Source organism: Psittacula echo, assembly GCF_963264785.1.
Source record: "Psittacula echo genome assembly, chromosome: 7".
Taxonomy (NCBI): Eukaryota; Metazoa; Chordata; class Aves; order Psittaciformes; family Psittacidae; genus Psittacula; species Psittacula echo.
In genome coordinates, this window is record NC_137740.1 from 26,041,789 (window position 1) to 26,055,192 (window position 13,404).

The following is a 13,404-nucleotide window of genomic DNA, read 5'->3' on the forward strand; positions in this document are numbered from 1 at the left end:
CTGGAGTCTTCAGGCCGTATTCTGCAAATTGTCAAGGCCCTGCTAGAAGATGCTGGCCAATACACTTGTGTGGCAACAAATGCTGCGGGAGAAGCCCAACAACACGTTTGGCTTCATGTGCATGGTAATGTTTCTGCCTCCAGTTAGAAGCTAAATGTGGCTGGTTTAAGGCAGCTTTTGTACATTTGTATTCCCTTCTATTTTAAGCTATCTGTCATTTTTGTTGTCTCTGCACATTTATCTTTCAGTTTTCTTTCTTTGTCCCACCGCATTAGTAAGAAGTGAGGGCAAAAGCTGTCTTTCTTGGGATTTGGCTTTCTTCTGAATGCCTTCACAGTTAACCCTTCTGTTCAGAGGTACTCCAAGAAGCCAAACACATTGCCACTAACCCACCACTCAGAAGGTGGATGCATTCTGAGTCAAGATACGACATGCCACTGTTGGTATTATTGATTTGATTTTAAGTCTTCTGGGGATAATGGTATTCCCCATGACATTGCAATGGGGAAATTTTACAGGAATGACTTTTCTGAGAAAGAAACATTCTTTTAAGAGAGGTTGGGTTTTGGTTTGGTTTTGAGTTTTTTTGTCAGACTGCTTAAAAGGAATTTTATTTTGCTGCTAAAAAAAAATAAAAATAGAATCAGGGAAACTTGAAATGTTGTTTGCATGTGAATTGCATATGAATTTAATAAACGCTTTCACCATGATTTCTGCATATTTGCCTCCAAAGTTGTCACAAAGTATGTGTATTCTTGATGTGACCCAATCCTCAAAGGAGGTGCAGGAATCCTCAGGAGGTGTAGGAATGGACTGTGGCAAACTGCTCGTGATGAGCATGATTGTGTTGACTTTAATTGTCAAACTGCCTCAGTAACTGGAAAATATTCAACTGAAATGAAGAGAGATTGCAATATCTCCATGGATGAGACTTAGAAAGAGAAAACACTCCCATCTTATTCTATGGTGTAAGATCATAGTTAATTTTAGTATAAGTCCCATGCTCATAAATATCTCTTTTGCTCTCAGCCTTTATGTTCAAAGTGTCATTATCTGGTGTTTCTGTCATGTTTCAAATGTAGAAACTTTAGTAAAGAGTCTGGCTTTGTTAAAGTCGTCTGCAATATTCAGTTTAATTTTACCAGTCCAATTAAGATGAGCTTGCCGCATTAGAAGAATTACTGTTCTGCTTTGTACACCCATTTCCTGCAAGTCCATTTTAAGTGTTATTTTTCCTGAAAAAAAGAAATAAAATTGATGTATAATTAACACTAATGAGGTTATGTAATTAGAGAGTCATCCTAAGTTAAAGATGAACTTTTTTGAGAAATTCCTTTGCCATCCTGCAGTTGAAGCTTATGCAGTTCATTGCCCAAAGTTTCTCGGAGGGCAGATTACTTTTGAGATCAGATGTTTTGCTAGCTGGGTGGCTGAATTAATGAAAATCTGATGCCTTTGTCTTTCCCCAGAACCACCCAGTCTGGAAGATGCAGGGAAAATGTTAAATGAAACAGTTGTGGTGAATAATCCAATCCATCTTGAATGCAGAGCATCTGGGAACCCTCTGCCAGGTATGCACATGCACCTTTAAGAACATGAAACATATCTGATAAAAGGTTTTCACTTTTATGTGTCCTTTGAAAAAAATGGATATTCTGAACATGAAGTTAGTTCTGTGGCATTTAAGCTAGCTAGAAACTATTAAACACTATGCATAATAGAAAATGTTAATATATCAACAGGTGTGGAGTAATTATTAAGAAAATAAGTAATTCCCAAAATTTTTAACGAAACAAGTGAGAAACAGAAGGGTAATCCACTCCCTTGTGTACAGTGATGGCCTGTCTATAGGCAAGAGTACTGTTAGATTTCTTCTAAATCAGTTTTAAACACATCCACTCTCTCCTCCTGTCAGGTCAATAATTTATACTGTAGGGCAGACTTAAACAATGCCTTGAGGATTGAGTGTGCCTGTCAAGTGTGGCCATGTCTGAGACCTTATCTAAAGTCTACTGATATTAATAGGAAGCTTTTTGTTTGGTCTGAGTCACTTGCAAATGAAAATGAGTAAGTTTTCTTTGTGTGTACAGTGCTTTCTTTGGCTTGCACTGATGATAAATTACACATATGAATTTCTGGGTCCCTCTCAAATTTAAGCCAAAATTACACCATGTTTTATTTTTCTCACACTTTCTTGGAGTTGCAACATTTTTTTATTTTTTTTCAAGTTTCCTGTAGAAATCCTATATGTTTACGCAAGTGGAGCTCAAGGAGTTTGGCTTCTGTTTAGACTGATGAATCTGTTGAATTTTTTCTGAACTGGAAAGCATATAAAGTAGTCTGGATTTTCTGGATTTTAGTTATTTCATTGTTGGGATTCTTTCAGTGCTAGAATTCTTGGATCAGGTCTTTTTTTACAGTTAATCTCTTTGATGGTTTTTGAGATGTGTGGAGAAAAATTTTTTTCCTTCTCTATTTCAATGTGTGTTTTTTGTTTCCACCTTCTTCTGATGAAATACAAAATTCCGTGTTGATATAAGAACAATTTTCTGTGTTAATTATTGTACAGCAAAACTTGGGGAATAGCGTATTTCTAATAGCTTATATCTAATTTATAGCAACTTGCGCTGATGACAGTAACATTTTCAGAAGAAAGGTATTACTAAATTTCAGATGACTATACAGGTTTACTTTTTCTACCTTTTTAAGAAAAATGTCATAAAAACATAAGGATTTTATATCCTTTTTCCATTCTTGCTCCCCTGCATCTTTTTTTCCTCTGCAAATTGATAATTACTTTAGAAACAACAATTACTTTAGAACAATTACAGTGATGCATTTCAGATAATTTATACAATAAGAACAGTTTGGTCACCTCTTCTATGTAGGATGTGATGCCACATTCTAGTGCCAAGACATAACATTAGGTAAAAAAAGTGATAGCACAACACCACAGTAAAAAAGAGAGAAGATTGTGTGCAGTCTTATTTATCAGTCAGACCAGATTACTTCTTGAATATGAGTCTTTTGCAAAAAACTTATGTGTTACAGAAAATTATTCTGCAAGTAGCTGTTTCATCTAACTGAATAGTGAAGTGATCCCGGTAAAACATTAGTTACACATTTGACTGATGGAGGGTGCCATCTTTTGGCTGAGGCACAAATAAGTGCTCAGATTTTGGTGGTTATCAAGTTCCTATAGAGCACCAGTTTTCTGGTGTTTATTTTCAGTTTTTCAGCCTGCCATCTGAACTTTTATTTGGTTGTTTGCATTTTGATTCTGTAAACTTTTGTAGGTGGTTCAGTTTAATGTAGCAATACTTCATAGTAAATGGTGAAAAAATATATATATTATTGTGTGTTTTTAAACAGCTGCTGTTGACCTTGGTATGAGATGAGTAAATCCCCTATAAATACGATTTGTGTGATACTTTTTTAACTTCAGAACATTTTTTCATAAATATCTGATGCACATGCATGATAATGTCAGGTTTGCTATCGAAATCTGTGGGTGTAGTCAGTATTTTGCACAGTTACAGATTCCTCATTTTCTAACTTTTTTTTTGTTATTAATAATGATTAACATTTCTATTGGTTTGTAAATGTTGGTGTTATGTATCTGAAAACTTTAAAGGAAAGTTTGAAGCCTATTTGGTCCTCTTGTTTGTAAAGTGAGTACTTTCAGCATCTTTTCCATTTTTCCTTTCATTATGCAGCTATCACGTGGTACAAAGACAATCGGCCACTTACTAGTGCTGGGAGCACTGCTTTTCTGAATCGAGGGCAGGTTCTGCAGATTGAGGGTGCTCAGATCTCTGACACTGGTGTTTACAAGTGTGTGGCTGTCAACACAGCAGGCACAGCTGAGTTGTTTTACAGTCTTCAGGTTCATGGTAAGTATTATAGTACTTACGAAAAACACTTACATACAGTCATAGAGTCATAGAATAATTAGGGTTGAAAAGGACCTGAAGATCATCTAGTTCCATGTCTGGTTAGCAGACTTATTGTCATTCACCACACCATCATGCTGAAGAGACATGGCAGGGGTCAAAGGGAAGGAAATTCACTCTTCTGTTTTCCAGTTACATTAGAATATATGTTTTGAATTAGGAAAATATGGTGAAGGATGTCGATTCTAAGAAGAATGAGCAGAGATAACAGATTTGTGGAAGAAGTATTTATGTTATCACTTCATCAGTTTGAAGGCCTTGCAACTGCTGGGTTTTCCTGTAGATGACTTTAAAGCTCACAGCAGACAAAGAAAGGACACAGATCAAATCATAGTCCAAGAGTCTTAAAGAAAAATGTACTGTTTAGTAAGATGAAGTGAAAGTGTGGGTGTTTGCAGACATGGGAGACCTAATCAAAAGCCAAATTGGAGCTTTTCCACTGATTTCAGTGGCTTTTGGATGCAGCCATAATCCAAATTCTTATCTTTGATACATGCATATGCATGTGGCTGGTTTTCTGTGGAAGTCTCCCAAGCAAAACTGTGCCCAAATTTGGCACAGTGTCCCCAGCTGAGATGCACACAGAGTATGTCATTCCTATTAATTAACAAATAATGAGTTGGGCAGTATATTTCCACGGAATTAATTATCATCACGGGAAAAACTGAGAGATCAAGACATGGTCAAAGGCAATTAGCCCCACCCAGTGACTAATCTGCAGGAAATATTTACAGCTAAATTCATTATTCTGGTTAAACTGAAAAATAACTCTTAAGTATATGTGTGTATTTTTATGGGTGGCAGAATTTCAGTAGGTATGTCCAGGGTTTTCTGGGGAACTGTGCAGTTGCATTCAGAACTAATTGCATCAAAGGAAGCTGAAACACCTATCCATAAACATACTTAATTTACCTTGTGTTGTGTCCAGTTTACAATGAAGTGCTCTTTGAATTTACCATGAACAAGTTCATTATCCAATTTACTTAAGAGTTTGTGAGTTTCAGAAAACTTGAGTTTTTTTCCCTAATAGAAGAAAGAATGATTACTAAATAGAGAACAGACTTTGAAGTGTCAAGTACCAAAAGTTATGCTGCATTTACAGAAAGTCTGCTCTGGATTTCTGGGTGGCAGTTGGCATTGTGAATGAGCACCTGTGTTGGATGGTTACTGGTCATCGTTTAGCAGCTTCTGTTGTTAATAGTGTTGTGGATGCAGTAGCTATGGTAGAAATCATCAGATGATTTTTGCATTAAAAACAGTGCTTGATACTGCAGGCTAAACACTAAATGAAACTGGGCAGGCCTTCTGAAAGAAGCAGGTTGAATTCCAGTTTACTAAATTCGTATGATTTCATTGTATTATTTTTTCCACTTCTTTCTCAGTACTATAACATTTATGGCCATTTGAGAACAATGAATGCCATTGTACTGAAATAGGGGAACTGTGTGCATATACGTAAGGTAAAAAAAAGATGTTTAAATCACACTTGCTTTTTTCCCTGTCATTTCTGCTATTACTGGATTTATCTAAGAGTAGGTAGACCGAGTTACAGGCTGTTAGATGTTGATGAATTTATTAATGAATCTATTTTCAGTACAGAATTTTATACATGTGTTTTCCTCACATCGGATATGTATTAGAAGATCACACCATTCTCATCTCTTTCTAGGAGTATTAAGTTTTGTACTGATCCTGACTCTAAAGCTTTATTACTAAGTTGTTAGTAGTAGGAGCAAATTAAATTGTTTTGATTCTCCTGATAAATGAAACATCTCCCTTTTTAAATACTTCTTGTCTCCCTTTTTAACATAGCCCTGCAAAATTTGCTAGACTGTATACCTATAGTAAGTGTTTTGAGATGTTCCATTAAGATGATTTTTATCATCAGACAGGCAGATGTTATACAGTCTAATCTGGTAAATGTTCACATATGCTCTGCAAGGCCAATCTATTACTCTGTGTATGTATTTGATTTATGCAGTTTATATTATAAACTTCTTTCCTTAATCCCTACCACTCTTAATGCCTTTCACAAGGTCTAAATGGAATATTATAAGAGATTGAGGGAATATTTTCTATTTTATGTTGTGGTTCCTGAGTTTCACAGCTGTCCTCTGGGCTGTGGGCCCAGTTCTGCTTACCTTGCTCACAGTAGTTTTATTGAAGCTATGTAGCTGCTTATGTAAGGAAAGAGCAGGTTTTGGCACAGAGCAAGCAAATGACATGAATTCACTAGGAGTAAAATGAGAAATCATTCCAACACCATAGTTCTCTGCAGAAAGAGAAATACTGTGCAAAAATAAGAAGTCTGTTTAATCTCATCGTGATTTATGCCCTTCCATAGCTGTTACAGCTTTGTTTTCTTCTTTTTTCAGTCCCACCATCAATCTCTGGTAGCAGCGATAATACGGTGACAGTGGTGGTTAATAATCTAGTGCGACTGGAGTGTGAAGCAAGAGGCATCCCTGCACCTATTTTGACATGGCTAAAAGATGGTAGCCCTGTTTCCAGCTTTAGCGATGGACTCCAGGTACTAGGTCCAAATCCTGCTACCTGTGCTGTTTCCTGTTGTGGTAGGAGACTTTTAAGCTGGTGCAGTTTAATGAAACAGAGTAAATAAGAGGATTTAGAATGACAGTGTGAGGCCTTTTGCTCTAGATTATTGGTGCAAGTTTAGCTCCAGTAATTACTGTATGAAGTGGAAGATAGAGATATATTGAAAAAAGGTGTACATTTCAGCTGATTTTTTGTATTAAGAGTTCGCATCAACGAATTTTTCACTTCTGGCAAGAAGAGGAAATTGGACCACATTTCTATGCTGAAGAAATCCACAGAGCTCAAGATCATGTAATACCTAATTACCCAAAATAGTAATTCAGAAAACAAAAGACCAACTGCTAATATAAGGAGATATTTCAGAGTTAAAATGAGACGGCATGGTTGCTTTTTGAAAGCTAATTTGATCTAATTTTGATCTGAAAGGAAAATGGGGAAAATTGTGCACAGACAAAAGATGTGACAGAATGTTTAAAACTGGTAAGAGGGAGGAATGTCCAGATCTTGCAAAGAGTGTGAATGCCAAGAGTTCCCTACAGAATTGCATGGAGTTAGACTTCCACTTGTGCAAATCTCAATCAAAAGGGAACAACAGAGTGCAGGGAAGAGTGTAAGGAAGAGAGTGATGGAGGGAAGCTGTGGCAAAACAAGCATTTAATTTTGAAATGAAACCTAATAGTTCTCTCTATTTGTGTTTTACATCAAGGCATGTATTCTGAATGTGTCATGCTTTCCTTGCAGGTTCTCTCCGGGGGGCGAGTCCTGGCATTGACTAGCGCTCAGATTAGTGACACGGGAAAATACACTTGTGTTGCAGTCAATGCTGCAGGCGAGAGCCAAAGAGATACTGATCTCAGAGTTTATGGTGAGATTTTCTGACAAATCTCTATTGTTTTTTTGGTCATGAGAACCGTTTGTGGATCTTTAATTAAACACACTGTGGCCCAGACCTTTAGCAACATTGAATAAAAGTGGCTCCAACCCATAATGGAAGGCAAAGGGATGAGGAGCTGTGTGCATGTGTGTAAGTATATACGTGCACACACATACACATGCATTGAAGTATGTAAGTATGTTCTTCCGTGTACCCTTGAAGAAATGTAGCTGCAACAGTGAATGTGTAAGTTCAGTACATAAAGTTTCATTTATAAATGATAGGAGAAAATATGTGTTTGTGTAAAAAAACATGTAGATGCCATGGGCAAGAGGTATTTGGGCCAGAGTTCAGTTGTCTTTATGGAACCCGAATGAGTCGATGTGAGTTTGCCTTACAGTTCTCCAGTTTCCATTCCATTTTCAAGCCTTGCTATGCCTGCCTATATGGCGGTGACTTTTTTGGTGCTAAGAGTGACGCCGTATTGAGCCCAGTCAGCCAACTTTGTCTCTTTCAAGTAGTAGGAAATATATCTCTTCTTCTATTTTGTCAGTTTTCCAAATTATGTCTATAAGTTAATTCTAAAATCTTTTTGCCTAAACTCATGTAAATTAATCCTTCCTTCTGATTTCTTGTACCTTTTATGATCTTCATCCTGATTTTTTGCAATTTGTATGAGATGTCATCTTATACTGCATTCTTAGAGATCATTGGTGATATGCAGTTACCAAAGTGTTACATACTGCCAGGAGGAATGACAAGGAGTTTGGCTGTGGGAAGCTTTAAGTTTCCTTGGACAACTCAGTGGTTTTGCACACCAGTGAAATGACGATGAACAATGATCTGCCACTTGTTTTAGAAATCTTACGGTTCCAGCTGTGGAGAGAAGCTTTTGGCGTTGAAGAACCTTTGTGGTTTTGCTTCTGCTTTCAGTAGGTCATTGGAGAGAGACCTGTTTTTGCTCTGCCAATCTCTAACTAGCTTTATAGTAATCCTAAGAACTCTGGAAAATCTTGTGAGAAAAGCTAGAAGTTTGGATTGTTTCTAAGGTGACAGCTGGCCAGGTTATTTGTTTCAAGTTTGGCTTTCAGAATTGGTGTCCTTCTAAACGCATAGTGGTTAGAATACTTGTGTCTTGAGTCATGGCTATTTTTGTGTCTGCAAGTGGCAGTTCAGAAAGCCAGAACTCTGGCATGGCAAGTGAGCTCAAGGTTAACATAGGCTGGAACAAGGAATATCAAGGTTCCATTTGGAGTTTTAAAAATCATACATGGTTAAAATTACTGTTGTCTAAGAAGCTGGCCAGGGTTGAGCTCAGCTGCAAGGCCATCTTGAGTGAGGCTGTCACCAAAAATTAATATTACTCTTAGGACTTGCCTCATATGGGTAATCTAATTAAGAAGTTACAGGAAGAAAATAATCTAGAGTGCAGATAGAGCTGAGATGGCTGGAAATGCGCAGTGAGCTGGGCCAGTCTAGGAGTTGGAACAATCTGGGTAACATATAGTTACCATGAGCATAATTAGATTACTTTTAAACCCTGTTCCTTCAGAGACAGATGCTTTAGTGTCTGTCTGTCTCTGTTTCATAAACTTAGTTTCCTTTTGAACACATTTTAATTCATTTAGCTGAGAGGAAAAGTAATTAATGGAAAAGCATTTGGAAATAAATTTGCCTTCTGCAGTAATGGATCAGCTTCCAATTTTCAATTTCACAACACTTGCAAAGAATTTAGACCTTTGTGAATTCTACAAAGAAAGCAAGATAGATAGATTTTTTTCAGTTACTGTATTTCTTATCCACAGGGACCAGACTTTTCCCTAAAGTGTTTTCAAACTGTGAAATCAGCTGCAATGCTTAGTACTTCCTGTGCAAGAAAAACAAAGCTTTATTGTTAATGTTATTTTTCAGGACATCTTGAGAACTGTATTGCTGGTTTGCTGAGAACCACTTTATAACCTCACATGTACTAATTAATTCAGTATATTATTGTTCAGCATGAAACCCAGAGTATTTCTCACAGACAGTTCCACTTCTTCTCTTCTTCTTGTTTCGTATTTGGTGCAATCAGACAGGCAATTTCTAGAGTAATGGATTGCAAAACTAAAAAGCAAAAGAAATGTGACAATGAAGGTTCTTACAGATGTCCCTAGTCAACTTTTTTTGGGCAAACTGAACAGTCTTAGAACACAAAGAAGCATTAAGATCCCACTGGGTACATGTAACCAGACAAAGTAATTATTGCTAAGAGCGCTTTTATTTTGGAAATATTTTAACTGCTGACCCAATGTTGCCTTAGCATCAAGAGTTTACAATGAACATGCTTTCTGGTTTTGAATGATAAGAAAGGAAAGATCATCCTTATGGATTGTTTCAAGGATTTAAGAATATACATGTCATTAAGGGCATGAACGGGAATTCTCTTCTGGATTGTGCTTGAGCAGCCCAGTAAAATCACTTCTACTCTCTGCAGTTTGATGTAGTCACCTGTGTTAGTGACGCAAACAAAGGGACCTGACTTCTTGTGATGTGCATTACAAGTGCTTCCAAGTTCTGTCTCACTGGCTCACCAGATCTAGGAGAGGAAGCCTCTGATAAAGAGCTGGTGGTATGTAGCAGCAGTGCTGGGCATGGTAGTCTACACTATTCTTGTTATTTTCAGCATGTGCTGGACACTAAAATACTTAGAAACACTTAACGTGGAATGTTTTCTAAACAGCTCAAAGCTGTCTGAGGAGTATCCTCAGAAAATTTCCTGACTGATGGTACAGTGTGTCATTTTGAAAGGACATTCTGGTCAGCCATGGATACTGATACAAAGCCATAGATGGCAAGCAGTTTTTGGTCTTAAAGTTTTTTATTTAAGATCATCTTGTCAGCCTGATATTTCCTCCATATTATTTTTTACTCCAGCTGTCGTGGTTTAAGCCCAGCTGGTAACTCAGGACCGTGCAGCAGCAGGCTCACTCCGCTCCGTTTTATCTCCTCCCCCTCCCAGAGGGATGGGGATGAGAATTGAAAGACTGTAAGTCACATGGGTTGAGATAAGAACAGTCCAGTAGCTAAGGTACAATACAAAATCACTACTGCTACCATCAGTAACAATAATGATAAGGGAAATAACAAGGGTGGAGAATACAATTGGTCACCGCTCAGCCCAACCTGAGCAGCGATCTGGGCCTTCTGGGTGACTCCCTCCAGTTTACATACTAGGCATGACATGCTGTGGTAAGGAATACCCCTTTGGCTAGTTGTGCTCTTCCTCACTGGCAAAGCATGAGACTGAAAAGTCCTTGATCGGAGTAAACATTACTTAGCAACAACTAAAAATATCAGTGTGTTACCAGCACTGTTCTCAGGCTAAAGTTAAAAACACAGCATTGCACCAGCTACTAAGAAGGAGAAAAATGACTGATGCAGCAGAGGCTCTGATGCAGCAGAAACCAAGACACCAGCCATGAACACTTTCCCCATGGAAAATTGCTGATTTGCTGTGTTTCAAGGTTTGGTTCTCAGTTGCTTTGTTTTTCTCACGGTGGAAACACAAATGGTTTTTCAAATGGTGGGAGGAAGTTTTTCTTAGATCTTGACACTGTTCAAGAACAGCTAATAGACTTTGATTTAAACATCCAGAAGGATTTTTCCTTCTACACAGAAAACTGTCATTCAAAAAGCTGTTTTTTTCTTTCCCATAATTTGAAAATAATAGTACAAATCTAAACACAGTCCTCAGTGCCTATTATTGCAATAATTAACTGGCAGATCTAACACAAAACAGACAATAAACTAATTGTAGATTATGACTTGATGGTTAAGTCATTAACCCATTCATTTGGCTTCAACCATTAAGTTCTCCTTCTGTCTTCTTCATTTGGCATCTCTGGAAAAGCCTTTTTTAAAGTCAGAGTTCTCCTTGAAGCCATGTATCCATCTTTGCACTCTTTGGAACAATTTAAAACATTTTTCATCTTCTGAGCCTGATTATTGTCTTGTGAGCCTTTTCACTCATCAGATTTTTTTGTTTCTAGCAGGAATGTACTCCTCCATTATTTATACACAGGTGGTCTTCCTTTCTAGTTATATTTGAAGTATTATTTGCCTAGTCTTGACTTATTATCTACATGGTTTCTCTGTAGCTGATATCTTACTAGCATAAATCTTCTGTAGGGGATATTCTGTAAGTAACAAAGATTATTCTGGTGCTTTTTGTGATATAAAGGAGACTTAAGTTGTATGTCAGAAAGGTGGTAACTGTCATTTTGTTTTTGTTACATGAAAACTTTGAACTCTGCTCTATATTTACTTTGGGAAATCTGCAATGCCCGAAGGTTCTTTGTTTTGATTTATTGCTGTAGTTCCACCAAACATCATGGGAGAGGAGCAAAATGTCTCAGTGCTCATCAGCCAAACAGTGGAGCTGCTCTGCCAGAGCAATTCTATTCCCCCACCTGTGCTGACGTGGCTCAAAGATGGACGACCCTTGCTGAAGAAGCCAGGTCTTAGCATCTCTGAAGATGGAAGTATACTGAAGGTAAGCTGGGCAGTCAGGCTCTGGTGGCAATTGTTTTCTGGGGAGTTGTACCTCCCATGAAGGCACTAGGTATACCCATTAGAGTTTGGATAGCATTAGGCTCTCTGGTGCAATAGTAGTAGATGAGAGGTGAGGGAGGTCATAGGCACCTGGATGTTTGTCTACAGGTTTTGCAGAAGTAATACTGTATTATAGCTATTTTGGGAGACAGATGTAAACATAAAAAATGAAATCTGAGCAACCTCTCCTTGCAAGTTTCCTGTATAACAACGTAAGAAGAAGAAATCCAGGTTTTCATTTTCTTCCTAGATTGAAGGAGCTCAAATACAGGACACTGGCCGTTACACTTGTGAAGCGACAAATATTGCTGGGAAAACTGAAAAGAACTATAATGTCAATATTTGGGGTAAGATTTATTAAGCTTATTCCAAGAATGGGAACAAAGCTCAGAGTGAAATTATGATGCGAGACATTAAAATTCTCTGTAATTCATAAACACTTAATTGCTGAGGTTCATGCAGAAAGATGTTATTATGTTTGCTGTAGTTTAATAGTCCAAAAAAAGTGCATGCATTTTTCACATTGTTTTGGTTTGCTTCTAAATTAATACCAGCTACTTCATAGGTCTTTTTCAGGTTGGGTTTGCAATCATGGTTGTAGTCTAGAATTATAACTAACTTGTTTTATATCCATATCTCATATTTGTGCCTGTAATGCCATTTAAAGTAACGTACCAACTTTCCACTTTTTTTAAATGCTGAAGTGTGGAAATTCAGATAAATAAAAGTTGGTTTGCCTGCTTTTTTTGCTCTACAAAGTTATCGGTGCTGAATCATAGAGCTTTCATGAAATTTTTTTATGGCTACATGATGAATGTGACTTAGGACATTTATTTTAATAATTGATTTTGAATGCTTTTTATGCATAATCATTTTCTCCCTATACGCAATCTGAAATGTGCCTTTTTTGCTATTAAAAATTAATTTCTTGCTTTGAAATCACAGGACTAGAATCATATAACAGGGTTTGTAACAAAAAGCTGAAATGTTATTACAGAACACTGTCATTATGTGTTAAAAAGAAACATTCCTGGTGTTTTAATTAGAGGCGGATATTGTAGTACCATGAAAGACCACGAAATTTTCTCATGCTAAAGCGTATACCCATTTACTGTGTATGTTATCTTCAACTCTCATTTCTCCCTCCACAGATTTGTAAGATCTGCAGGGTTGCAGAGGACATTTGCTGCTGGAGGGCTATGGATTTGGTTTTTTGTGCAGTAAAGTTGTTTTAGTAGGATTTTGGAGGAGGGATAATTCTTTGCTAGTTAGCAGCTTCGATTAAATAAGCTTAATAGAAATCAAAAGTTGCCTCTGAAAGTCATCTGCGGATAACTGTTTAGAATTATAGTCTTCGTTTACACCCAGGGACCAAAAGTCCTGCTTGCCATATTTTTAAGTTTCAAATCCCAGAAATGTATCCTGCTGAGG

The 13,404-nt window shown here is 37.3% G+C and overlaps 1 protein-coding gene across 1 annotated transcript in view; it reads left to right on the top strand.

Moving 5' to 3' along the window:
- HMCN1 (hemicentin 1) overlaps nucleotides 1–13,404 on the top strand; it is a gene marked incomplete at both ends in the record, with an annotated part of 192,319 nt that overhangs the window by 105,289 nt on the left and 73,626 nt on the right. Inside the window, 7 exons of the mRNA XM_080622289.1 lie at nucleotides 1–124; nucleotides 1,470–1,571; nucleotides 3,717–3,893; nucleotides 6,329–6,483; nucleotides 7,251–7,374; nucleotides 11,739–11,914; nucleotides 12,224–12,320. Coding sequence (XP_080478415.1) covers nucleotides 1–124; nucleotides 1,470–1,571; nucleotides 3,717–3,893; nucleotides 6,329–6,483; nucleotides 7,251–7,374; nucleotides 11,739–11,914; nucleotides 12,224–12,320 — 955 coding nt within the window. The remainder of the gene's footprint in view (nucleotides 125–1,469; nucleotides 1,572–3,716; nucleotides 3,894–6,328; nucleotides 6,484–7,250; nucleotides 7,375–11,738; nucleotides 11,915–12,223; nucleotides 12,321–13,404) is intronic.